Source organism: Microcaecilia unicolor, chromosome 6 (assembly GCF_901765095.1).
Source record: "Microcaecilia unicolor chromosome 6, aMicUni1.1, whole genome shotgun sequence".
NCBI classification, from domain to species: domain Eukaryota; kingdom Metazoa; phylum Chordata; class Amphibia; order Gymnophiona; family Siphonopidae; genus Microcaecilia; species Microcaecilia unicolor.
In genome coordinates, this window is record NC_044036.1 from 145,082,979 (window position 1) to 145,108,788 (window position 25,810).

The 25,810-nt window shown below is 40.7% G+C and overlaps 1 protein-coding gene and 1 long non-coding RNA gene across 2 annotated transcripts; one reads left to right on the forward strand and one right to left on the reverse strand.

Moving 5' to 3' along the window:
* Positions 1 to 23: 23 nt before the first annotated feature.
* Positions 24 to 23,601, reverse strand: LOC115471855. Its single transcript, XR_003942433.1, has 3 exons — positions 23,520 to 23,601; positions 20,087 to 20,094; positions 24 to 37 (listed from the first exon to the last, which is right to left on the reverse strand). It is a non-coding gene; the product is annotated as an uncharacterized LOC115471855 (long non-coding RNA).
* Positions 7,224 to 24,181, forward strand: EIF4E3 (eukaryotic translation initiation factor 4E family member 3). Its single transcript, XM_030205729.1, has 7 exons — positions 7,224 to 7,496; positions 10,463 to 10,535; positions 13,955 to 14,049; positions 15,214 to 15,274; positions 18,155 to 18,221; positions 19,859 to 20,014; positions 22,594 to 24,181. Exons 1-7 carry the CDS (start codon positions 7,306 to 7,308, stop codon positions 22,638 to 22,640), a joined length of 690 nt encoding a protein of 229 aa, XP_030061589.1. The 5' UTR covers positions 7,224 to 7,305; the 3' UTR covers positions 22,641 to 24,181.
* Positions 24,182 to 25,810: the final 1,629 nt, after the last annotated feature.

The following is a 25,810-nucleotide window of genomic DNA, read 5'->3' on the forward strand; positions in this document are numbered from 1 at the left end:
AAGAGCCCTCCACCAGCACTTCCATTTCCTCCTCATTCTCCCCTCCTTCCACCTCCTCCAGTTCCATTCTCTCCTCCCCTTCCTCTCGGTCTAGGGGCTCCTCCCTTCCCCCATCTGATTCCATCTCCCAATCACACCCCGGCTCCTCCCTCTCTTGCATAGAATCTTCTCCCGTCACCTGATCCCTCTGCTGTTGCTGCACTGCCTTCTGGACCTTGTAGTTTCTTAGGTCCTGGTTTCTCTGACATTGCCCTGACTTCTGGGCTTTGTAGTTCCTTGGTTCTGAATCTCTCTGGTGCTGCACTGCCTTCTGGGGCTTGTAGTTTCTTTGCTCTTCACAATGTAAACCACTTTGAATGTAGTTCTCCACACACACACAAACACACACCTTGAATGGATACGCCACTGCCTACATGCATGTTTGACATCTAATATTAGGTGTCAGCTTATAGAATTACCCTTTACATGTGTAATTTGCCTTATGCCTTAAACCCATTCAAGATGGGCAGTAAGATCTGCTTTACCCCATAAGCAGCGGCACATGCATAAATCTGGGATAGGGAAGGGGAATAAGATTTGTTATAAACAGACAGGATTTAAGTGGGAATTTGAAGAAAGCCAACTACTACAGACCTGTCAGTTTGTCTTCATGGAAGGAAAAGCAATGATATCAGTCCATAATGAAAAGTCCATAAACTAATAATTAAGGCAGCTTTGAGGAAATTAACAGCTTATCCGTGGGGGTAAGCAGCATGGAAATCTATTTACTGTTTTGGAATCTGCCAGGTGCTTGCGATTTGGATTGGTCACAGCTAGAACCAGGATTCTGAGCTTGTTGGACTTTGATCTGACCCGGTACGGCAATTCTTATGTACCATTTACAGCTTATGGGGCGAAGGAAAGTTAAAGCAGCAGTGCTTCTTAGAAATTTCTTTTTATATGAAATAAAATATCGTCATGATCAAGGGGTTATTTATTCCTTTCGCATGTCTCTATCCTAATTTGGTAATTTTTGTTTTGATGTCATTTTTTTAAATCTTGTAAATGATATGATGGCCTCTTCAGAACATCTGGTCATTGCTGTACTTGGCGACTTGTTTCTCCCATCCCTCAATTGCCTGCATCATTAAGATAACATGGATCCCGCCTGCACAGTAAGAACTTATAAAGGGTTGTCGAACTACAGACTGGAGCACATAACCCTGAAGTGTTCTTTGAAAGCTTTTGCTATTTTTTAATCACAAACAAAAAAAAATCCTTTAGCAGTATGGGCCACTTTTACAAAGGCGCACTAGTGTTTAGCGTGCACTAAACATTTGCATGCGCTAAAAACAGTAGCACGCCGTTGCAAAAGACCCCCCATGTTTCCACATGTTCTAGAATCTTGAAAAACAAATCACCTCCTTTGCCTACTAATACTGTTAAAACTGATTAAAATGCATATAATCTAATGGGATTATTCATTTGGTAAAGAGATACTCTGCCAATGAATTTAAGTATATCCACGGGGCACTATGTAACGGCCTTGTGAAATGCGATATGAACCGGCTGCTGTTTGATCCTACACAGTAGAACATTTAGAGGACATGAAGTAACAGGATTAGATTGCTAGACTGTTTTATTCAATGTATTTATTTCGTTGGTGTACCAATTAGCGTCATGTCCTTTCACACATTCCTTCCTTCCAGAATAGTGATGGAAGCAGGTATTCAGAGTGGGTTCTTTTATTAATATCTGAAGGCAAAATTAGTTTCATGAATTGTAGCTAAGACAGTAGGAATAGGAAGTAATTCATAAATTTCAAATAAAAGCAGAGAGGTGTGGTAGCTGTGTTAGTCCACTCTTAAAGGTTATCAATAGAAATCAAACAAAATAAAACATGGAAAAGAAAATTAGATGATACCTTTTTTATTGGACATAACTTAATACATTTCTTGAGTAGCTTTCGAAGGTTGCCCTTCTTCCTCAGATCAGAAATAAGCAAATGAGGTAGCAGATAGTATATATGAGAGAAACATGAAAGCATTACTTTGACTGTCTGACAGAGTGGGAGGGTGGGGGTGTGCATGGGGACATCAAAGCATTTCATTGATATTCTAACAGGATGGGTGTTGGTAGGTGAGAGGAGGGTAATAAACATAGAAATAAACAGAGAAATACAACTTTATGGTTTATAATGGGTTAGAAAACTGTCAAAGTAATGCTTTGATGTTTCTCTTATATATACTATCTGCTACCACATTTGCTTATTTCCGATCTGACGAAGAAGGGCAACCTTTGAAAGCTAATCAAGAAATGTATTGAGTTATGTCCAATAAAAAAGGTATCATCTTATTTTCTTTTCCATGTTTTATTTTGTTTGATTTCTATTGATAACAAATAAAAGCAGAAAGAAGCTTAATTGAATAACCTACCTGAGCAATGCGGGAAACAAATTTTCCATATTAACAGGGTAACCTATAAATCCATGAAACTGGAAAAATGCTGACCCCCATCCTAACTGCTAAAAAGCAAACTAAAAGTATTGTAAGAGAAATGCCACATAGGAATGTGCAATCGTGTTACAATTTTGGACGCTTGATTACCCAAATGCCAAGAAAAAACTCAGGGCTTCTTTTACCAAGCTGCGGCATAAGGGGGCCTGTGCTGGCATCAGCACATGTTTTTTGACACGCGCTGAGACCCCCTATTACCCCAGCTGGTAAAAGGGTAGTATTTCTTTTCTCCAGGAAATGGCTGTGTGGCAAGTAAAAAAAATTTTTTTGTACCCCGCGCTTTCCCACTCATGGCAGGCTCAATGTGGCTTAGGTACTTATTTGTACCTGGGGCAATGGAGGGTTAAGTGACTTGCCCAGAGTCACAAGGAGCTGCCTGTGCCTGTAGTGGGAATCAAACCCAGTTCCCCAGGACCAAAGTCCACCACTCTAACCACTAGGCCACTCTTGCGTGGCCATTTTGGGGAGGGCCCTTAACGCCACCCATTGAGGTGGTGGTAAGGGCTCCTGCGCTAACCTGGCGGTCACCAGGCAGCACATGGCACTGCCTGATCACCACTGGGTATACCCCTTCGCTACAAAAATTAATATATTTTGTTGTAGCGTCGGATATGACAGAATGCTGGGGGTGGGAAGTACCGCTGAGCTGCTACGGTAGCCCAGTGGTACTTCCTGTTTAGCAAGCAGTAAGCCAACATTGGGCATTATTTTAGGGCATTTTCACATTTTATTTTTATTCAGGTCACTTGCTAATGTTGTCAGCATGTGGTACCTGCTAGGAGTTGACCTGGGAGCATTTTTTTGAGGCCTTTTTAAAATGTTAGTACATGGAAAACTCAACTATACGCATGTATGCCTATGAATTAAACACACACACAATTGTATTTATTTATTTGCTGCATTTGTATCCCACATTTTCCTACCTATTTGCAGGCTCAATGTGGCTTACATTATGCCGCAATGGCGATCACCATTAACGGAATGATAAGTACAGGGTGGTGTTACAATTATTAAGGTATATAAAAATATCAAGTAAATTAGAAGTAAATAAATAAAATATCAAGTGAATTAGAAGAAATAAATAAATAATTCAAACAGGTATATAAGATCAAGGACAAGATATAACGTTCAATAATAACAATGTGATTAAAGTAACCAGATTAAAAGGTTCAATGTTACCAAAATTAATGTATAAAGAAACAAAAAAAATCAGCACCTAAAAATAGAGAAAAACCTAGAAAAATCCAAAAATAAACTGAAAATTATTTGGCTGTGCACATTCCTAGTGTCATACAAAGGTTTACAAATCTCAAAAGAGAGAAGCCTCACTCTTCAGACTGCTCCCAAATCATAGGCTGTGACTGTGCCCAATTTTATAATCAATTACCCCATTCCCTAAAAGTTTTTCAATGTTGTTTTTCTATTATTCTCATTTATACATAGAAAAACTATCATAGGTTTACTATCCCTTGAGAGGTAGCCATGGGTGGGCCTGGCCCCTCCACCTTTGCCTCGGAACCACCCACCAGCTGGGTGCACCATTCCTCTAGTTAATGGTGATCCCTAAGCCATGAGACTGAAGACACCCATAGCCCACCTTGAGTCAGGAAAACACAGCAGTCAGCGGCAGCACTCTGAGAGCCATAGATAGTAGCACTGCAAGCATATGTCCTGGTGGTCTAGTGGTCTCTACAGGGCAGGAAAGAATCACACTCTTTCCTGCCTGCTTCCTCGGGCATGCTCGCTGACACAGCTGCTTCAAAATGGCTGCTGAGACTTGAAGCAGTGACCTCATGAGACTCTGCAAAAGTCTTGCAAGGCCACCACTTGAAGTCTCGGCAGCCATTTTGAAACAGCGGTGGCAGCGAGCAGGAAAAAGTGAGGTTCTTTCCTGCCCCAAAGAGGCCACTAGACCACCAGGGATGGAGGGAAGGGGATGTGGATGGATAGAGTCATGTGGGTGGGTGAATGGAGGGAGGGGGCTGTAAAAAAGATGGATGGATGGGGGGGGCTGGATAAAAGATTAGTGAGGGGAACGTACATGGGGGGAAGGAAAAAGGAGGAAATACAGCACATGGATAGAAGAAGATGGACAGGAGAGGGAGATATGCTGCTCATGGATGGGAGGGAAAGAAAAGGGGGGCATGCTGCTCAATGGATGTTTTCTTTTTGGAAAATGTACATCTAATTTTGCATTTAGCATGGAATGTTGACTGCTAATTGCAATTCTGCCAGGTACTTGGAACCTGGCTTGGCCAATGTTTGGAAAACAGGATACTGGGCTAGATGGACCATTGGTCTGATCCAGTATGGCTACTCTTATGTTATGTAGAGTATGGAAGAAAATGCATTTCTGTTACTTTTACCAGTATTTTCACTGCTTATAGAATCTGACTTTCTTTGGGGTTCAAGGTGACTGTGCAGCACAGCACAGCAGGGGCAGGGTGGAGGCGGGGATGCATTTATTTTTTGTGTCCTCTTTTTTTTTGTCCCTGTAAATATGGTAACCCTAGGTGTTGGTATTTACCATACGCTGTCACTTGTACAGTTATTGCATGTACAGTTACCCTCCAGTTCTATATATTGCGACCAAAGTTATGCACAAAAATGTGGGTGCATGCCTAAGATGCGAGCACAACTTAATTAACAAGCTCATAACTGCAATAATTGGGTCTAATAACCAATTTTCATATCTATTCAACAAGACCTACAAAGAGAACCCATAGCCCAATAAATCACTTTGCCAACCCACCCCTGTAGGAAGGTCTTCCATCTATCCTCATCCACCCCAATCTTTTCTTTTTCCCATACTTAACCTTTCTATATCACCAATTGTATCTGATATCCTGGAATGACAATGCCATAACAGGATTCTGTAAGCCACATTGAGCCTGCAAATAGGTGGGAAAATGTGGGATACAAATGCAATAAACAAATAAATTATTGCAGTTAATTGGCTTTGATTAGAAGTTGCACGCGCATCTGGCTGTGCGCTATTCCATAAGGATCGATGCCCAACTTTTCTAGCATGTATGTGAAAAGGGGACATGGCCAGGGGTTGTGTCAGGGGCATTCCAAAAAACTGCATCCAGAATTACAGAATTTGGACTAAGCGTACCTTACTTTGGCAGCGGCATTGACAGCTGGTTTACGTCCAGCATCCGAAAGTTTGGCAAGGGATCCACACCTAAGCACCATTCTATATAAGGCACATGCCTTTTACAGTATATAGTGTTGAATTTTCAGTGACATAGAATTTTCCCATTGCTTCCTGAAGACAAGGCGTCAAATGCATCCAAGTTAAATGCAAACAGTCTTAATGAAACAGTAAAGGCCATTTTGATGTAGTAACTGCTGAAGACACGCTGGGCATGCCCCCACTGATCACATCACAGCCTTTGCACTTCTCATGCATTAATTTTTGCTGTTAAATCGCGGTAAGTGCAAGAAAACTTACCACAATTCTGAATGGTCAATTTACTCTGAAGAATGTGTCCCAATACATAATCCCTAAGGAAATCATGCTCTGCAGCTTTCCTGTATGCTTTGCTCACAATGGGTGTTTGAAAACAACCAGGTTTGGCTCACAAGCTTCTTTACAAACTGATGTTTCTATGAATACATTTGATATGCAACAGTGAAAAACTTCAAAGCTTCACCTCCTTTGACATTTGGATACCACGCCTTTGAGGATATTTTTATTTTGCCTTCTAGCAGTTAGGAAGGATTTCAGTGTTATTGGTGTATCGCAATTGGAAAAACTGGGTTACTGAATAGCTTTGTTTTTAATGTTGACAACCGATTCTGGTTTCAAGCCACTATGACAGGGCTTCCTAAACCTGTCTTGGGAACCCCACAACCAGTTGGGATTTTAGGATCTCCATAGGCAAACAGGCATGGAAGACCCAGCATATGCAAATTTACCTCACATATATTCACTGTACGAGATAAACCAACAAAAAACCCACAACAGCTGGCTAAGAGATCCTCAGAACAGATTTGGAAAGCGCTGCGCATTGGTGATCCTACCTTTCATAGCAAAACTGAAAGTGGGAGTCCACTGGGACCAACCCGGAACCGAACTGGGTCAACAATTCAGTTCCCCTCCGCCCTTGCCTCTTTCTGAACTGACTACTAATCATTTCTATAGCGCTACCGGACGTACGCAGCGCTTCACACTTGAACATGGAGAGACAGTCCCTGCTCAATACAGCTTACAATCTAATTATGACAGACAGACAGACAGGACAAGTATGGGATAAGGGTTAGGACATATCAGGCGCTGTAGCCGGTTTTTACACCGTCCCTCAGGGATACACCCTGTCAGACTGTCATAGTAATGCTTGAATGTTTTCACTTATATACACTGTCAGCTAGCACATTTGCTTATTTCCGATCTGACGAAGAAGGGCAACCTTAATCGAAAGCTAATCAAGAAATGTATTAAGTTATGTCCAATAAAAAAGGTATCATCTTATTTTCTTTCCATGTTTTATTTTGTTGATTTCTATTGATAAGGTTTAAGAGTTAAAAGCAGCATCGAAGAGGTGGGGGGTTTTTTACAGTAACGAGGGGTCTTTATCGACAAAGACCTTCAAAGAAACCCAAAATCTCTCTATACCTCCTGGCGGCTGACCACGTTCGAGTTGCAGGTACTATGCCAGTTAGTGACGTCTATTTGCGGCGCTGGTCGGGTCTCTGACGTCACGTCGCCGTGTGACGCGCGGGGTGACTCAGCAGCGTTGAGGCGGGGAGGGGGGCAGCGCGCGCGGCGTCCTCCTGGGGCCTGGTGGGGCAGGAAGTGCGAAACATGGCGCTGCCCGCCGACCCCGACCTGCCGCTGAACGCGGAGCCGGGCGGCAAGAGCCGGAAGAGGGAGCCTGAGGACGAGGAGCGGGGCATCCATATCAACCACCAGGAGCTGGACCACAGCATCGCCGCCAGCCACAACTCGGAGCCCGGCGTCCCGCTCCACTCGCCCTGGACCTTCTGGCTCGATAGGTAAAGGCCGAGAGAGTCCGGGGAGGCCGCGGCTTCGCTCACCGTGGCTCTCTCTCCTTTTGCTGCCGCCTGCGGTGGGGGGAGAGGGAATTGAATAGGCGCCCCCCCCCCCCCGGCCGTTGCCTTCTTCGTTCCCCTGATGAAGCCCAGCGCGTGCCGTGACGTCACGTGCTGCATATAATGGACGGGTGCTTTTTGCTCACGTTTATAAACATCTTGTCCCCACTTCACCCACCGCCGTTGCTCGACCCTGATCTCGGAACTGCTCGTTTCTTTTGTCATCTGATTCCTCCACCCCCCATGGTTAAGCAAAACATTAAGCATTGCCTTCACTGGGTTCTGCTTCATACTATCCTTGTAACTGTTGCAGAAATCTGATACAGTAAGGCGTATGTTATTCTCTGTTAGAGGAACGCAGTGCTCTAGAAGTCTATTTCATGATAATGTAACACTTGCTGTATCTGCAGCATCTCTTGTGTCTTTTTTGGCTTTTAACTTTTCAATGTATTCTTAAATCAGTAAATAGGTTGGTATTTTGATGCAATCCTACTGAATGATTTCTAAACTTTTAGAACATATGAAAGAGAATCGTTTTTTTTCTTTGATTCACAGTCTAGTTCACATCGGAATCTGACATCAGCTATGATTTGAAACGTGTAGATAGGCTCTGCTTAATCAGAGCAAATTTCATTTTAATTGCTTAACATTTAGCAAGAACATTAAATTGGTTAATGGGTGGTCTTAGGTGAAAATGCTTCATTAAATAGGGCCATACATTTAATTTCACTGTTATTTTGGTTACTTGTATTAAGTGGATAAGATGAAAAATAACCTCAGCACAATTGGTCCTGTAGAAATTCAATACATCAACCTTAACAAAATAAATTTTTTTTAAAAAGGGTATAAGGAATGCAGTTACAGCTGTTTATTGAAGTTGGAAATCCTTATTTGGGTTGTAAATGATTTGAAAACTAGACTCAGTTGTGCCATCAGCCACCTCACTGGTGATCTCATTTTCTTCATTTTATCTTTTGTATGTATTGTGTACAGTTGGACTGTGGTTTTGCAGCCTAGCATAGTTCTTCCTAGAACTATATACTCAGATACTCATACAAGCTGCACCCTCTAAACCAAGAGCCCCCAAGCTCCATCCTCATGGATTACAACCCAACTGTTCTCATGCCTATGCATTTTGGAGATCCTGAAAAATTAACTGTCTTGTTGTGTTTCACTGAAAAGGTGTGAAGAAAATCAGAAGGAATATTGTGCTTTGTACCTCTTGTCAGCCCTTGTAAGGCAGAGTGAAATCATTAATGAAAAAAAGTCAAGTAGATATTATTGAAGTCAGAGTGACTCTGGGACCTGCTCTGTAACATAGAAATGATTAGTAGTAGTAGTAGTTTTTGGAGGCTGATTTACAAAATAGTAATATTTATTTCCTTCTGTTGGGAGGGGATAACCTGTATAAAAACAAGGACAAGGCCTTAAAATACAACTCTTGCCCATAGAAGAGCTAGTGAGGTGAAGAGGGAAGACAAAAAAAAATTACAAATTTAAAAACTCAAGCACAAAAACTACAAAAAAGTGAGCAAAAATGAAGAAAAAAATCAGCAAAATAAAATGAAAGCGAAAGCCAGCTACAAGAGAACATTTTTTTTTTTTTGCCTTGATCCCAGAAAAAAATGTCTAAATATTTTTTCTCTTTTGTAGGTCAGCTTAGTTCCATCAGCTTATTTGCAAATTATTAAACATTAACAAGTGAGTTCTTACGATCTGTCTCCTTGTACACACATTTATGTATAGAATGCTGCTTTAGTAAACCAGTAATAACCTGTTCCTAAGTGTGTCACTACCTCTATGATGTTATACAAAAGACTTAAAATGCAAATCACATATCAAACATAAAAATTAAAAAGGTTAGAACCTTACAATGCAATGTGTCCCGTCCCCCCCAAGCCTAGAGTCTTATGGCTTTATTCCACCAGTACTTAAAAATAGAGAGTAAATACCTGGCTTGGAACTGGTCATTGTTACATATAGGCATTAAACCACATATATTTTCCAATAGGTCCTAGAATGAGTCCCAAAATCGTAATGTGTTCTCTACATAAGGGGTACTATTGTATCCCACTTTTCAAAGCAGGTGTACTAGGAGAGTAGGGTCAACTAAATGTTGCTCTGTGCCTATCTAACTTTCTCCTGTGTGACGATAGCCCATTCTACTGCTTTTTAAAGCTACTTTGCCTGATAATAGGAAAAAACACAGTAAAGGTTGACAGCTCTCCTCTGTTACCACTGGGTTGCAGCCTAACATGTAAACAAAGTCTGCGTACAGAGCCCTGATAATTGCTGTTTGTGCTAAATGATCAAATTAGAATACAGAACAATTTGTTGACTCGTATTGCTATATATATATATATATATATATATATATTATATGCATGTTTTTCAGGTTTGAGAACCCACATTGTTCCTCTTCAAGCTGTCACAGTACATCAGTTGTTTATAGAGTAACATTCAAAATGTACTACCAGTATTCACAAACGTCCAGTATGTTCATCTCTGTATAGTTTGGTTTCCTTTCCTTGTTTCCTTCATTTCCTTAAAGTATAGTCAGTTTTGCAGTCACTTTACTGGAACACCTGCAGCTTATTTTTCAACTTATTTTGACGTGTTGCTGGTATAATGTATTACAGATGGGAGCGCATTGCCACCTAGTGGTAATTGCATGTATTTTACATTTAGAATCGTGCCTCTATTTTAAATCGAAGTTACTAATATTTCCTTACTCAAAGGGAATCTTTATACAATTTGATATACCGCCCAGTGGTTCCTCAAAATACAGTGAAAATAATTTGAGACGTACATTTTCTTTTTGTGTTCTTTACAAATCCCGACGACTTGCTCACCATTTGGAGCGCATATTCATTGAATGCGCTGATGGTGTGTGCATGTGTTTCTCTTAGGTCACTGCCTGGAACCACAGCAGCTGAATGTGAATCCAATCTGAAAAAAATTTATTCGGTGCAAACAATACAGGTAAAGTAACAAAACAGTGCTTTCACCTCTGCTTTTTAATTCTGTGCTTGTACGATGACAGTGTAAAAAATTTTTGAATTGGGTGAGACAGAGGAATGTTTAATGCGCATATCTGAGAATTACAGGACCATTATATAAACACCCACTGTTTTTAGTTACTTGAGGAAAGTATTCCAATTGCACTATTCAGAACTCTCATTTTAAGATCTAGTGATCGGTGGCCTTGTGCTTTATGTTAATGGTACTTTGCACATCTTCTGTTACTTTCACATTTTGTGGTGTTTTTTTTGTTGTTTTGTTTTGCAAATCTTTGCTCTGTAAGTTTTGAAACATATATTCATAGGTTGGCATTAGAGTGTTTATTGGTTCTAGCTGCTTATTAGTTTGGCTAATACTTATTTTTATTTCTAGAATGGCCATAGAAAATAGCATTTATTTTTATGCATTGTCATTTTCTATGCATTGTAATTGTTTACTCATTTTAATTTGTAGACTCCTGAAGCAGGTGTTTTTCACCGAAACATGGCTCCGTGTCGAGCCTTAAGTTTTTTTACTTTTTTTATCTCTTACTCGCCTCCTCGGTGTTGATCACTCTACTTTTTTGTTTTTTTTATCATTACCCTTGTAGCGGATCTAGTTTCTCCACTTTTGGTTTGGTTTTTTTTTACTAGAAAATATTTTGCATAACATAACATCAAAATTTGTATTCCGCTACCACCTTAACAGTTCTGAGCGGTTTGCAAACTAAGGGTCCTGTTTACTAAGGTGCACTGAAACAAAAAAGCAACACTGGGCCTTCAGGATTGAGATGATCAAAGTCTCTTGTTTATTAATTGACGGATAGACCTGACACGGGCCGTGTTTCGGCGCACTGGCGCCTGCCTCAGGCATGTGGAATGGCGGTTTTTTTAGACTGACAGCGTTTCCATGCTGATTAGGCTCTCGGAGCAATTGAGACTCCATTCTACATCAAAGGTGCTACACTGTGACAGTACCACCTACAATTTTTTGATCAGGATTAGCTGACCCCTGAGGCAGGCGTCAGTGCGCCGAAACACGGCCCATGTCAGGTCTATCCGTCAATTAATAAACAAGAGACTTTGATCATCTCAATCCTGAAGGCCCAGTGTTGCTTTTTTGTTTCTGTATTATTTTGTATGCTGTTTTACCTTCTCTTTTGTGTCTGTGTACTAAGGTGCACTAGCATTTTTAGCTTTCTAACCATGTAGACGCCCATAGGAATATTATGGTCATCTACACGGTTGGCGTGTGCTAAACATCATGCGCCTCTAGCTTGCCTTAGTAAACAGGGTCCTAAAAGAAGCCAGAGCAATGCTGTGCCATGCTATAAATGTCTTATATTCCATGATATTTCCTAAAAAGAATTCAACGCGGATCACGATAAGAAAGCTACTACCCACAAATAGGGAAATTACAATATGATTTTAAAAGTAACCAATAAAGCTGAATCCATTTCCTGCATCCCAAACGAACAAGTTTTCAGATATTTACAAAATAGGAGGTAGGAGCTAATTCTTCTAATTTCAGTTGGTAAATTATTCCATATTTTGGGCCCTGTCTACTAAGGTGCGTTAGCATTTGTAATGCGCCTACAATTAGCGCGTGTGCTAACCGTGTAGGAGCCTATAGGGATATTGTAAGCACGTACATAGTTAACGTGTTAAAAACGCTAATGCACCTATAACATGGATTAGTAAACAGGGCCCTTTAACTCCTAAATAGCACAAAGTGTTCAGATATTTTATTTTTAATTTCACCCCCTTTTTTTAAATTTCAATCTCTGGTAATTACATAAGAAAAATAAAGGAAAATACAATAATCTTCCATGATAGAAAGTGTAAAACTGTAGTCATGCTTTTTAATATAAATCTACAAAAAAGAATAGTTAGTCTTCCTCCTAAAATCTAAATAATTATAAGAAATCCATAGAATATTGAATATAGCTTTCCCCAGTTTAGCAGCCTGAAAAACAAATAGAATTTCAAACATTTTCATTTTTTTTTTTACCTTTTTATAGAAGGGAAGCCAAATGGCTTGAGATAAATTTGCATGCAGTGGAGGAAGTGCATGCAAATCTCTTATAAATATTCATTGTGGATATCCTGAAAACCCGACTAGCTGGGAGGTCTCCTAGGACAGGTTTGGGAGCCATTGGCCTAGACCAGGGGTTCTCAACCCAGTCCTTAGATTTTCAAGATACCAACAATGAACATAAATGAGATAGATCTGCCTACAGTGCATGCAAATCTATCTCATCTATATCCATTGTGGTTATCTTGAAAACCAGACTGCCTCAGAGTGTCTTGAGGGCTGGATTGAGAACCCCTGGTCTAGACATTTGATTGGGGGAGGGGGGAGAAACCTGTGTATTTTTGAATGAAGGCTGTAGCCAGTAGAAACATGTTAATTGAACTGGAAGCTCGGAGGAACAGGAGGAAAAGGCCCTTACAAAAAAAAGACAACTAGGGAAAATTAAGCCTGTGGATCAGAGAATATTGTTACCTGAGTAGATGGGACTGTCAATGTCTGTTCATTTCAACTTCTGCACATTGCCCAGTCATGTGCTACAAACATCTATAAAATGGTAATGTCATGAAAAATTCTTTTGTGACCCCAAGTGACATCTGGGCATCCATCCAGCTAGAGTTTTCCTTTGCATGTATGTTAACTTATTCCGATGTTGACTAGATCTAGCTTGAATTTTTATGTTCAGCAGAAGTCAGTAAGTTAAATATGGTTTCTCTTGGCTAGAAAAAGTGTCTGGCATCCTCACATGTTAAGTACTGTGATATTATTCTGCACCATTCTTTCTATTGGAGAATGTGAAAGGCTCACCAGTATACAATTTTCTGCAACTGCTTCAAGGAAAGCAATATTACGTTAAGCCTGGGTTAAAGCAAATAGCAGTGTCTCCCAGAGTGGTTTACCTCTAGCATTTGTTTCTAATTCAGTACTTCTGCGTCAAGAGAAACAATCTACAGCTAAAGTACAGCTTGCCATTCAGCACAGAGAGGAGTAAAATTCACCGGAGCCCCCCTTCCTCCATTAAAGATTCACAGTGAAAATACCTGTTCAGGAATGGAATATGTGTAGCACCTGACAGGAGGTGGATAGGTTTGTGGAGAAAACTGCTGGCCAGTGTTGTCTGAAGAACTGTGTGCGCTTTTCTAGCAGTTACTACTAGTAGCATAACAAAAAAGTTAAGTATAACACTCGGTTTATGTTTCAGAGTTGGAGTGGGCAACAGGCAAATATATTTAGAGTTGCATACGGTTAACAGGCGCAATCTACACAGTGGCCTTTATATGATAGCTGGATCATTTCATAGATGTTAAAACAGCCCAATAGTTTGCAGTTGTGTGCGACTTGACTAAAATGTAACCATTTCTTTCTTCAAGAGCTTCTGGAGTGTGTATAACAATATTCCTCCTGTGTCAAATTTGCCTCTGAGATGTAGCTATCATCTGATGCGAGGAGAAAGAAAACCACTTTGGTAAGCATCTTATTCTGTAATTATAGAGTTACTTGGATGATGAATAAATCAATACTTGTGGACGGCCTGTCATTTGACAACGGTGACTACTTAATGAAATTCACTAAAAATCAGTATTGCTCATTTGGTTATGAATGTAAACCAGTGGCCCCCTAAATTGGCTCTGGGGCCCCCAGTTTGGCTGGCGGGGGTCCCTGACCCCAACCCCTGCCAGCTGAAGCATTTATCTGTCCCGTGCTGGTCTCGCACTTGCCTTCTCTCCTTTTTCCAGTCACGCCTTGCATGCTCTCGTTTTAATAAAACTGAGCATGCTCGCGCATGCTTAGTTTCATTAAAACAAGCGTGCAGTGCACAGCGCGCTGAAAACAGAAGAGGAAGCAAGTGCGAGACCAGCACGGCACAGATAAACACTTCAGCTGGTGGGGCTTGGGGGCCCCCACCAGCAAAGGTACCTTGCGGTGGCAGGGAAGCGGCGTGGGAGCGGGTGGCGGCGACTGGGGAGGCAGGCTAAAACGTGCCCCCCCCCCCACCCACACACACACTTTGGGCTCTGGTCCCCCCTCCCGCCGAGGTCTGGCGCCGCTGATGTAAACAGTGCTACAAAGGACAAATTCAATTCATGTAGAATTGTTTCTCAGGCTGAAAAGTTTAGGTCAGCGATGTTGAAGAAAGTGTGTGCAGCACCCTAAAGAAATTGGGTTTAAAATTCCACATTATGATTTTGTACACCTGCACTTACCGAGCCATAGCTGTCTCTGTGTTGTATTCTTTACGAGTTCTGATGGACCAACTCACAGCAGTAATATTAGTAAATGAAAGTGGGTAAAGGCCAGTTGGCCTCTTCGGTCTGCCCGGTTGAAGTTTTTCATTTTTGGACAGATGAGCATATGAGTTCTTAACTAAACCAATAGCAACTCCTCCCCGTGTCTCTTACCCAGTTGCTAATGCTGCCCTTCATATGTCTGTTACAGTAGTGATGAGCACCACCTTCTGTTCAGTGATTCCAGGCCTTTTATCTTCCTTGTTGATGTTTACATGACGAGTAACCTTTTTGCTTAGATAGAGGTCCAAACTTCCAGCATGAGTACATTTTTTATCCTTTTCATTCTTCTTCAAAGATTGATCGTAATGGGTGTTTTGTTTTGTTTTTTAACCCTGTACCAGGGAAGAAGAAAGCAATGCAAAAGGAGGTGTGTGGAAAATGAAGGTCCCTAAAGAGAGCACGGTATGGCTCAGGCTTTTCATTCCTGCAGAGTCAATCAGGATTTTACTTTTGGCTTAGTAGGTGGTGGTGTGTTTTATTGGTTATAATTGTAAAATGATTACATTTGAAAGGAATGGTTTGCTTTTGGATTTTTACCTTGAGAATGACTTTTATACTAACTGCAGTTGTGAGAATGTGACGCTGTGTAAACATGCATAGTAAACATAGTAGATGACAGTTAGAAAAAGACCTGCATGGTCCATCCAGTCTGCCCAACAAGATAAATTCATATGTGTATACCTTACCTTGATTTGTACCTGTCTTTTTCAGGGCACAGACCGTATAAGTCTGCCCAGCCGGATTCCCCGCCTCCCAACCACCAGTCCCGCCTCCCATCACCAGCTCTGGCACAGACCGTATAAGTCTGCCCTCCACTATACTTGCCTCCCAACCACCAACCCCTCTTCCCCCCACCTGCTCCGCCACCCAATTTCGACTAAGCTTCTGAGGATCCATTCCTTCTGCATAGGATTCCTTTATGTATATCCCACACATGTTTGAATTCCGTTACCGTTTTCAAACATGCGTTTGATATACATAAAGGAAAGTTGACATACCACCTTTACTGGTGCACAGATCAAAGCAGTTCACAATAATAAGAAATTGTGGAAAGACCTACAGATCAAAATAGGGCAAGAATTGCAATCATGCCAAATAGAACAAGCCAAGCTGAATAGATTTAAGTGCAAAATATAAATAAAGGACAAGGTATGTACAAGTGGCCAATTTAACCTGCCTGTTCCACACACTAGGCCCCAAAAGCGGTTTTGAAAATAATAACATGTTAAAAGCTGTTTTAAATGTGATGGAATACAATTCTGCATGTAACAGAAGGGGAAAATTAGTCTTGAGCGATGCTGCAGGAATAAAAAAAAAAGCACTTTGCCCTGTGGAGTCAAGTGTTGCCCTCAAGGGTGGGACCAAGACTGACACTAATTAAATGATGTTAGCATATGTGTTAGAAGACAGGACAAAATCACATTCGCTAAATAACTGGGACTGCTCTGATGTAGAGACCTAAATGCTAGAATTAATTTTCAGACTTAAATATAGAGTTTGTACTGCTAGAACTTTGTCACAGCAAGTTATATTTATTTATTTAACACATTTATATCCCACATTTCCCCACTTAGTTGCAGGCTCAATGTGGCTTGCACAATACCGTAAAGGTAGGCTCCGCTTCAATAATACAATAATACTACATATAGTAGTAAGTATGTAAGAAACATAAGTATAAAGCAACAAAGAAATAAAGAGGGGGGTGGTGATAGAAGTCTAGTACGGTCCATATTTTGCTGTGTCGCAGGAAGTAGAAAGTTAATTTGGGTCATGGGGGTAGGGCTTCTTAAACAAGTTGGTTTTCAGTAGTTTCCTGAAGTTAAGGTGGTTATATTCAGGTACAGTAGGTAATTCTCCGTCCCTAAAGGGCTTACAATGGTGAGGATTCGATTTACTACCAATCAGCGCCATATTAATGTGTATTAGTGTTTAATGTTTATACAGCAGGACCTACTTACTAATATCCCATGTTATCGGCATTTGCACATACCAGTGAGGTAGCAAGCTCTATTAAATCTAGCCCTGCGTTCCTATGTATATTAGAAGGAAACAAATTCCCAGAATTACTCACAAGAAATATGTCTTGCTATGAATAAAAGGTACAACTGTTTTTAAGGTTTCTAACATTACGTGGCGCAGGCATTGGTTTTCCCTGAACTTAAGGTTATGATATCAAGTAGCAAATGTGCAGGACACAGGGTGATACTGTATAAGCAGAAGAAACACAATGTTCATCCCTGAATCTCATTTGTACTTGATTTCTGTCCGCGAAAGAAATGCTCTGGATTAATCTAGTAAAAATGTTTCATCATCTGATTGTTCAGTTTCTACTTTTTGGTATTCCCTCCTGGTTAAAGTTGGCCTTGAATATTTGTCAAAAATATAGGGGGGGGGTCAGTATTTAATCACAGACGTCGGTGATTAAGCAAAACACTGGCTGCCGCAGTTGTCATGAAGCCATGTATTCGTGCAATCAAATAGCTAGCTGGATAAAGTTTAAGACGGCCTCTCCAGTGCTTATCCGGTTAGCGGTGCCCGATAAGGAGAAAAGGAAAGCAGCAGAAACAGTATGTTGAATTAATTAATCTGAATGCAAATCTAGCAGTTTGCAGATTAATGCACTCCCTGTAAACGGCAGTGTACTGCACCGCAATGATTCATTCAGATTCTGCACAAGTATAGAAAGTGGAAGATTGCTAAACATGTGTGAGATATTTTTAGTCAGTTCAATCTGATTCATCCACTTCAGTAAAATGAAATTTCTTGTGAATTAGTAAAATTTCAGCTTCTCCTTTATATTCGTTATATAACTTCCCTCTTTATGATCCCTTGATGTGTGTGTTTATATCTATTTCATTGTAAATAACTTCAATCTATATTTGTTTCTTCACCGTAGGTGGCTATCGCCTCACGGCACTGTGTAAGCCACATTGAGCCTGCAAATAGGTGGGAAAATGTGGGGTACAAATGTAACAAATAAATAAGCTGTGACGGTACAGTTGATTTACTGATTCATGTGGCCAGGGACCTTAGCAAAAAATGCAAGCGAGAATTTATGTGAGTTATAGGTAGATATTTAATTTTCAATGTGAGTTTTGGTTATTAAAATGTTCAGCTTACAGTGTGTCGAGAAAGAGCAGACTGTATGAAATTTGCAGGCTTTATTCAGTACTTGAGCTCCTGGAAGCTAAAGTAGGGAATAAAGCCTACAAATGTATGGTTTCTCTTTGCTTAACACCCATATTGGATCTTGCAAACCATTTGCCTTGCTGTTTTCTTCAGCCTGCAGTGTGGAAAGAATTATTACTCGCAACCATCGGGGAGCAGTTTACGGATTCCTGTGCACAAGGTAAAGCCTTTGTTGTTGAGCCTCCTCTTTGCACCCCTCTGTTTTGTCTGTCTTCCCTTGCTTTGAGCTTTGGTGTGGCATTAATCTGTAATTCTGGAACCTATAAATGGAAATCTTAATTGTTAGTTGATGGGAATTGCTTAATCAGTATTTACTTATCATTCTTATATCCCACAATTATCCAAAAACAAATTTCGGTTCAGTGTGCCTTACAATTAACAGGAAAAAATTACATTTAAGTTATAAAATTACACATCAGTAACAGATTCAATTAACCATACGATTTCTTGAAAAGGTAGGTTTTTAATTCTTTTCTGAACTGAAGATAATTTGCAATACTTCGTATATCCTTTGGTATTGAATTCCACCATTTAGAACCCAGATAGCTGAATCCACCAGCGTAAATAGTCTTGTAAATTAAAGTTTTACAATTAGGTAAATAAATTAGTAGATAAACTCTGGTTCCTGTACTCGCATTTCTCGTTAATACCTCATCTAGCATGTATTCAGGAGACATGCCAAACAGTAAGGGTGTCTTTTACTAAAGATTAGCTCAAGTTCTCTTCAGCAGGGACCATAGGAATAAAATGAGACCTGCCGCAGATAACTTGAGCTAAACTTTATAAGACCCCCCCCCTAAGAGTTCTAGTTTTGAAAAATAACCTGGCTTTAATTGGGAGCCAGTGTAACATTACAAGCAGTGGGATTAGTTTTTCATATTTATTTATTTTTTTTAATATCAATCTCGTTGCCATGGTCTGCAGCGATTTTTAATATGTTTTCTTTGCACCTACATAAACTGCTTTGTAATAGTCTAACTGGGACAGTATCAACGATTGTACTAAAAGATGAATTGATTGTCTGGGGAAATAATCTCCAGTCCTTTTCACTTTCCATAAAGTTTTAAAACTTTTTGATATGACTGTTGAAACTTGATTTTCAAAAGACAGATGTTTATTAAAAATGACACGTAAGAGTTTTAGTTGTGTTTCAGTTGGGTATGTATGTTGGTCAATTTTGAAATATTGGTAAGAGGTGGGATATAAGTATTAAAATGTTTGGCCTAAGTTGAAACTTTTGCTACAAAAAGTTGCCCAACCAAAGCTTGTAAAACACATTCCCCCAGATTGTATATATAGTGCCCAGATTTGGGTACAATCCTGAGATATTTGCAAAACTTAATTGGGTAATGAGCTTTTAACAAGCAATATAATTGTCAGCTAACAGCCAATTAGGATTCGTGCACGCATCTGGCTGCATGCTATTCTATAATCATGGTGCCAAAATCCCATAATGTGCAACTCAAAAGAGGTGTGGCCATAAGTAGGGCATGAGCATGTCATGGACATTCCAAGAAGTTGCATAGGTTGTTATAGAATAATGGGCCTCCGTGTCATTTGGGTGACAGCATTTACGCCGGTTTTCAAGAGGTATAAGTCTGGCACCCAAAGTTAGGGTGTGGAAATCGTCACTAAGCACCGATCTTTTCCAGTGCCCGTTTTTGAGCGTCATTTTTAGAATCTGGCCCATTGAGGCAAACATTTTTGTTTTTTTTTCCTTCCAAACTAGTGTTGTCTATCTAGATGTTATTACTAATGGCCTTTTTCTGTTTGGCGTACACTACCCACCCATCCTAGATGATGAAGTAATAGGCGTGAGTGTCAGCGTTCGCGATCGTGAAGATGTTGTTCAAGTGTGGAACGGAAACGCGTCTGTAGCAAGTGAGGCTACTGTTTTAGAAAAGATCTATGAACTTCTTCCACAAATATCTTTCAAAGCAGTATTTTATAAACGTAAGTATACATACTTCTTGCTGCCCTGCTTCCCCCCCCCACCCCCCCCCTTGTTTTAAAGTGGGATTGTACATACACATCTGTATCCGTGCTCATCTGCAGCCTGAATATTTTCATGCGTCTTGAACTTAGAAATCACCAAAAATATGAGAGGCTAAAATTGAAATTGAGTCCATTGTTATACTAAAATATAGATATTGAACTTAATATAAAACCTGCTCTGAGATACCAGGGAAAAAAGTGTATTTGGTTTTAATACATTTCTTTCATCGATTCATTTTTGATCATTGCTGCGGTCTGACACTTCTTCCATCCAGTCTGAGAGATGTAACTTTATACGTCACCTAAGATTTTTTTTTTTTCCACACATACGAAAGGTAAGAAATATTAAGAGTAATCGGCAGTGGGACCTTACCCAGACTCGGAGCCATCTGCCTCACGATGGCGCAGTGAAGTAGCAGCGCATCCTGTGATTTTACTTTGTGGGGGAGCAGGTGTATTTGTTAAGTGTCAAGTGCCACAGATCAACACCACAGATGTATGGTCTTGAATGTTAGAATAGCAAATGAATATATAATTTGAGCTGTGCAGTTAACATCTGAATTAACTTGTGCTGATTCACATAGTAACTGCATAGCCTATCAGTTGACACATGGCAGCTTAACTTCTGCCATCACTGTTGCAGATAGAGCAGATGCTCACACCCCTACATTATGTATATGGTTCCCGATACTTGTGCACAAAGTAATTGTGTAATGAGTTGTTAACCAGTACCAGTTAGGATTTGCGCATGCATCTGGCTGTGCACCATTCTATAATTCTGGGGCCTAAATTTTTTTCAGCTAGTATTTGGTTTAGTGTGTGGTTCCTGCAGTTGAGTGAGAGAGCCCTGTCGGAATAAATGATTTTGTGTGTTAAGGTAACACGCTGATTGTGAGCGTGCTTCTGTGATCGGTTGGTCTCCTGTGTGGGTGTATGGGGTAGTTGCTGTATCTCTCCTATTTTTTTTTTTTTTTAGTTCCTTTCTGTTCTTAAATTTTTGATTTTATTGTAAACCGCCTCGATTTGTTAACAAGGTGGGTAGTACATCAAATTGAATAAACGATAAATTCCATAGCTTGCAACCTAAAAGTGGGTGTGGGCATGGGCGGGTCAGGGGCATTATAAAAAGTTGCATACAATGTTGTAGAATAATGGGTCGGCACACCCAACTTGGGTGCCTGGATTTACACCAGATTTCAGCAGGCGTAAGTCTGGCGCCCAGAGAATTGTCGCTTAGCACTATTTTATGAAGGCCGCACTCTCTTTATACAATAGAACTTGCAACTGATCTTTTCTGGCACCCATTTTTGTTTAAGCAACAAAAACATGAAGGGGAGGCCAGAGTCACAGAACACCGAGGGGAGGGCAGTGCAGAGAAGAATCGCGGGACATGGAGGGGACGGCAGGGCAGAGGAGGATCGCTGGAAATGGAGGGGAGGCCAGAATCGTGAGATACGGAGGGGAGGGCAGGGGAGAGGAGGATTGCTGGAAATGGAGGGAAGGCCAGAATCATGGGATACGGAGGGCAGGGCAGAGGAGAATCACTGGACATGGAGTGGATGCAAAAATTGTGGGGCACCAAGGGGAGGGCAGTGCAGAGGAGAATCGCTGGACATGGAGGGGAGACCAGAGTTGCGGGACATCGAGGGGAGGGGCAGTGCAGAGGAGAATCACGGGACATGGAGGGGACGGCAGGGCAGAGGAGGATCGCTGGAAATGGAGGGGCGGCCAGAATCGCTGGTCATGGAGGGCAGGGGAGAGGAGGATTGCTGGAAATGGAGGGGAGGCCAGAATCGCGGGATGCGGATGGGAGGGTAGGGCAGAGGAGAATCGCTGGACATGGAGGCCAGAATCGCGGGACATGGAGGGGACAGCAGGGCAGAGGAGGATCGCTGGAAATGGAGGGGAGGCCAGAATCGTGGGATATGGAGGGGAGGGCAGAGGAGAATCGCTGGTCATGGAGGGCAGGGGAGAGGAGGATTGCTGGAAATGGAGGGGAGGCCAGAATCGCTGGATACGGAGGGGATGAAGAGGGGAGGGAAGAATCGCTGGACATGGGAGGGGACGGCAGGGGAGAGAGGAGAAATCGCTTCGACGAGAGCCTTAAAAACATAATCACCATTACAAGATAGCCTTGCTAGCGCCCGTTTCATTTTTTTGAGAAACAGGCCTTTTTTACTAGTTTTCTATATTAGGATGTTGCATGAGAAAGGAATTGGGGAATGAATATTTTTGCATTTGCTCCTTTTCTTGATGGGGAAATTTTGAAAAGGGAAGGCATTACAGCTTTGTCCTGTGTGTCGTTTCACTCAAACAAATTAAATATTATAAGCAAAGTAACTGTGTCGGTGTGCTTTTCATTGTGAGGCCAATTTGTATAGTGTGAGTAGGAATAATTCATCTCACTGGGGCCATTTTTTTTTTTAGCCATACTCTTCTCAGTTGTGCAACACAGCAAAGCTTAAAGCCCACTTCTTCTGCTGTTCATGTTTGTTAAAACTTTTCTGATGCATATTTTCTTTTTTTCCCCCATTTAGCTCATAAAGAGCATCATGCCTTTGAAGGTGGACGGTCGAGACATTGACTGTACTGTAGGGGATTCACTTCTCTACATCCTGGGCTCATGAGATGTTTGAGCAGGAGGACAGAGACTTTGCTGAAGCGCTACACTGGCTGGTTTTAGATATTTAACGTGTTCGGATTGGGCAACTAGTACTCAAAGTAAACCATCATGGTGGTCTCCCCTCCCCCCAAAATACCTTATTTTGGCTGTCTAAATTCTCTATTTTGTTTTGAAACAAGTAATTTTTCCACTGTTTAGTGTAATATTTCTGTTTTCATTAAGGTAGAAAACTTGTCTTGTAAAGTAGCCATACTGTCCTCCTATATGGCTAAATGCCACTGCTGCTACTGCTCTAGACTTGCTGTACGTGTGGGTATATTGGCTGGTGGAAGATATGTTGTAATATAGATATATATAAATATTATATACATATATTTTTTAAACATTCCTATCATGTTGAAATTTACTCACTATCTTTGCCAACAGAGGAGGAATTGCACTGCATAGCCTAAGTAATCAAGTCATCTGATCTTGCACTGATAATAGCACATATACTGTAAGATTACTGGTAGGGAAATTGCTGAATGAGAGGGGGTGCACAGACATCCATGTTGGAGTGCTAATTTCTCTTGGCGACTTGCTGAGATCCTAAAAACATGAATTGCTTTTGAGCATCTTGCGAACCAGTTTTCCCCGTTATACATTTATCCAAATTTTTAGGCGGCATGTTTTTAAACTGCACCCTGCATGATGTTTTATTATTGTGTTTGGGGGGGGGGGGGGGGCGCATTATCGAAGTTTTTTTTTTTTTCATTTTCCATTTTGCCTCCATTTGATTTTCTTCTGTGTATACCAACAGATATTATCAATTCTCACAGCAGTTAGATTAGTTCCTCTTACAGTCCTCCTGTACGATACGTCTACACTGTACAGTTTGAAAATAGCACATTTGTGTTACAAACAGGATTGTGATTATTTACAGCAAAACTGTGAACAATACAGTGTTAAAACCTTTTGAGTGCATTTTGTCCATGGAAATAATCTGGAATTAGCAAACCTATTTTATTCTTAGTACCAAAGAAATCTTGATTTAGCTGCCTTTAGCAGAAAATTCCCCAGAGTGGATGCAGAAGAACAGACGTCCATCTAGACTTATTGGAAATTGTTGGACTGCACTGATTTCCACTCGTTTGTAGCAACAGGGAGCCGTCGGCCTCAAGTACAATTATAAATAGTTTTCTGGTTTTATTTTTTTACACTTGTAGCTGTATTTATAAATTAAATATACACTTCCCTTCCGTTGTGAATGAAAAAAAAAGTGTTTCCTGTCGCAACAGAAAACTTCAGTAATGACTTGTACCCTATTTTCAAACTTTCTCTCAACGTTTCAGTAGTCAAAAAAAAATGCTTCTGAATAGTCATTACTGGGTTAGTGGTGGCAGGCCTGCTTTCTGAGACAAGAGCAAATTAATGTGGAAATGCACTGATGGTCTAGGTAAGATTTTTATCTGTCACCATGAAATTCGTGAGGCATAAAGAAAAATAAACTTTTGAATCATGAACACAGAATTCTTGTTTTATTTTAGGTTATTAAATACATAAGGAAAAGTGACCAATTTTTTAATCTCTATCAGACCTGTGCCTTGTGTGTTTTCAGGAGTAAATCTAGATTAAAATGTTAATTTTGAAGGTCTTATTTAAATAAATTCTGTATTTAGCATTATATGGTTTTTGTGTAGTTCTTGACTTTACAGTGTCAAATAAATAATGTTATGCTCGGTTTAGTTTTTTTGGGGTTTTTTTTTTTTGCCATTTGGGTTCAGGAAACTCTTTGGCAGATAAAGTGTTAATAAACTGTTAAGTGTAATAGGATTATGCATTAACAGAATTATGTTTTGTCAGCCATATGTAATAAATACATTGGCATTAGTATTCGGCTGCCGTTGGCTAAATTAGTGCCAGGCCACAGCACAAACTATCAGGGTCTTTGATGATGCCTGCATAGCTAACAGGCAAAGTTAGGACTACTTACAAGATGATAAGAATAGCCATACTGGCTCAGATTGATGGTCTATCTAGCCCAGTATCTTGCTTAAGTTCCAGCAGTGGCCGTTCCAGGTCACAAGTACCTGATAGAAACCCAAATAGTATCAAGATTCCATGTTGCCAATCCCGGGGAAGGCAGTGGCTTCCCCCATGTCCATCTCAATAACAGACTATGAACGTTTCCTCCAGGAACTTGTCCAAACCTTTTTTTAAACCCAGATAAGCTAACTGCCGTTACCACATCCTCCATCAACGAGTTCCAGAGCTTAACTATTCTTTCAGTGAAAAAATATTTCCTCTTATTTTAAAAAGTATTTCCATGTAATTTTATTGAGTGTTCCCTGGGTCTTTGTACTTTCTGAAAGAGTGAAAAATCGATTCACTTTTACCTGTTCGACACCTCTCAGGATTTTGCAGTCCACCTTGCCCAGTTAGGTAGGTGTGCACTGGCATTGAATATCATCATATTATAGCCAAATGGCAGATGAAATTTAATGTGGACAAATGCAAGGTGATGCACATTGGAAAGAATAATCCGAATCACAGTTACCTGATGCTAGGGTCCACCTGTAGGGGTCAGCGCTCAAGAAAGAGATCTGGGTGTCGTTGTAGATAATACACTGAAATCTTCTGCTCAGTGCGGCGGTGGCGGCCAAAAAAAACCAAACAGGATGCTAGAAATTATTAGGAAGGGGATGGTGAATAAGACCGAAAATACTATAATGCCTTTGTTTCGCACCATGGTGCATCCACACCTTAAGTGTTACATTCGGTTCTGGTCGCCATATGTCATAAAAGATATAACGGAATTAGAAAAGGTTCAGAGGTGAGCGACCAAAATGATAAAGAGGATGGAACTCCTCTCGTATGAGGAAAGGATAAAAAGGTTAGGGCTCTTCTGCTTGGAAAAGAGACGGCTGAGGGGGAGGTATGATTGAGGTCTACAAAATCATGAGTGGTGTAGAACGAGTAGAAGTAAATTGATTTTTTACCTGTTCCAAAAGTGCAAAGACTAGGGGACACTCGAGGAAGTTACATGGAAATATTTTTTCACTCAACAAATAGTTAAGCTCTGGAACTTGTCGGAGGAGGTGGTAACAGCGGTTAGCATATCTGGGTTTTAAAAAGGTTTGGACAAATTCCTG

Coding starts and splice junctions, on each gene's coding strand:
- EIF4E3 (XM_030205729.1), top strand. CDS start 7,306: ATGGCGCTGCCCGCCGACCCCGACCTGCCGCTGAACGCGGAGCCGGGC. Junction 7,497..10,462: donor TGGACCTTCTGGCTCGATAG/GTAAAGGCCGAG, acceptor TGTTTCTCTTAG/GTCACTGCCTGGAACCACAG. Junction 20,015..22,593: donor CAAAGCAGTATTTTATAAAC/GTAAGTATACAT, acceptor TCCCCCATTTAG/CTCATAAAGAGCATCATGCC.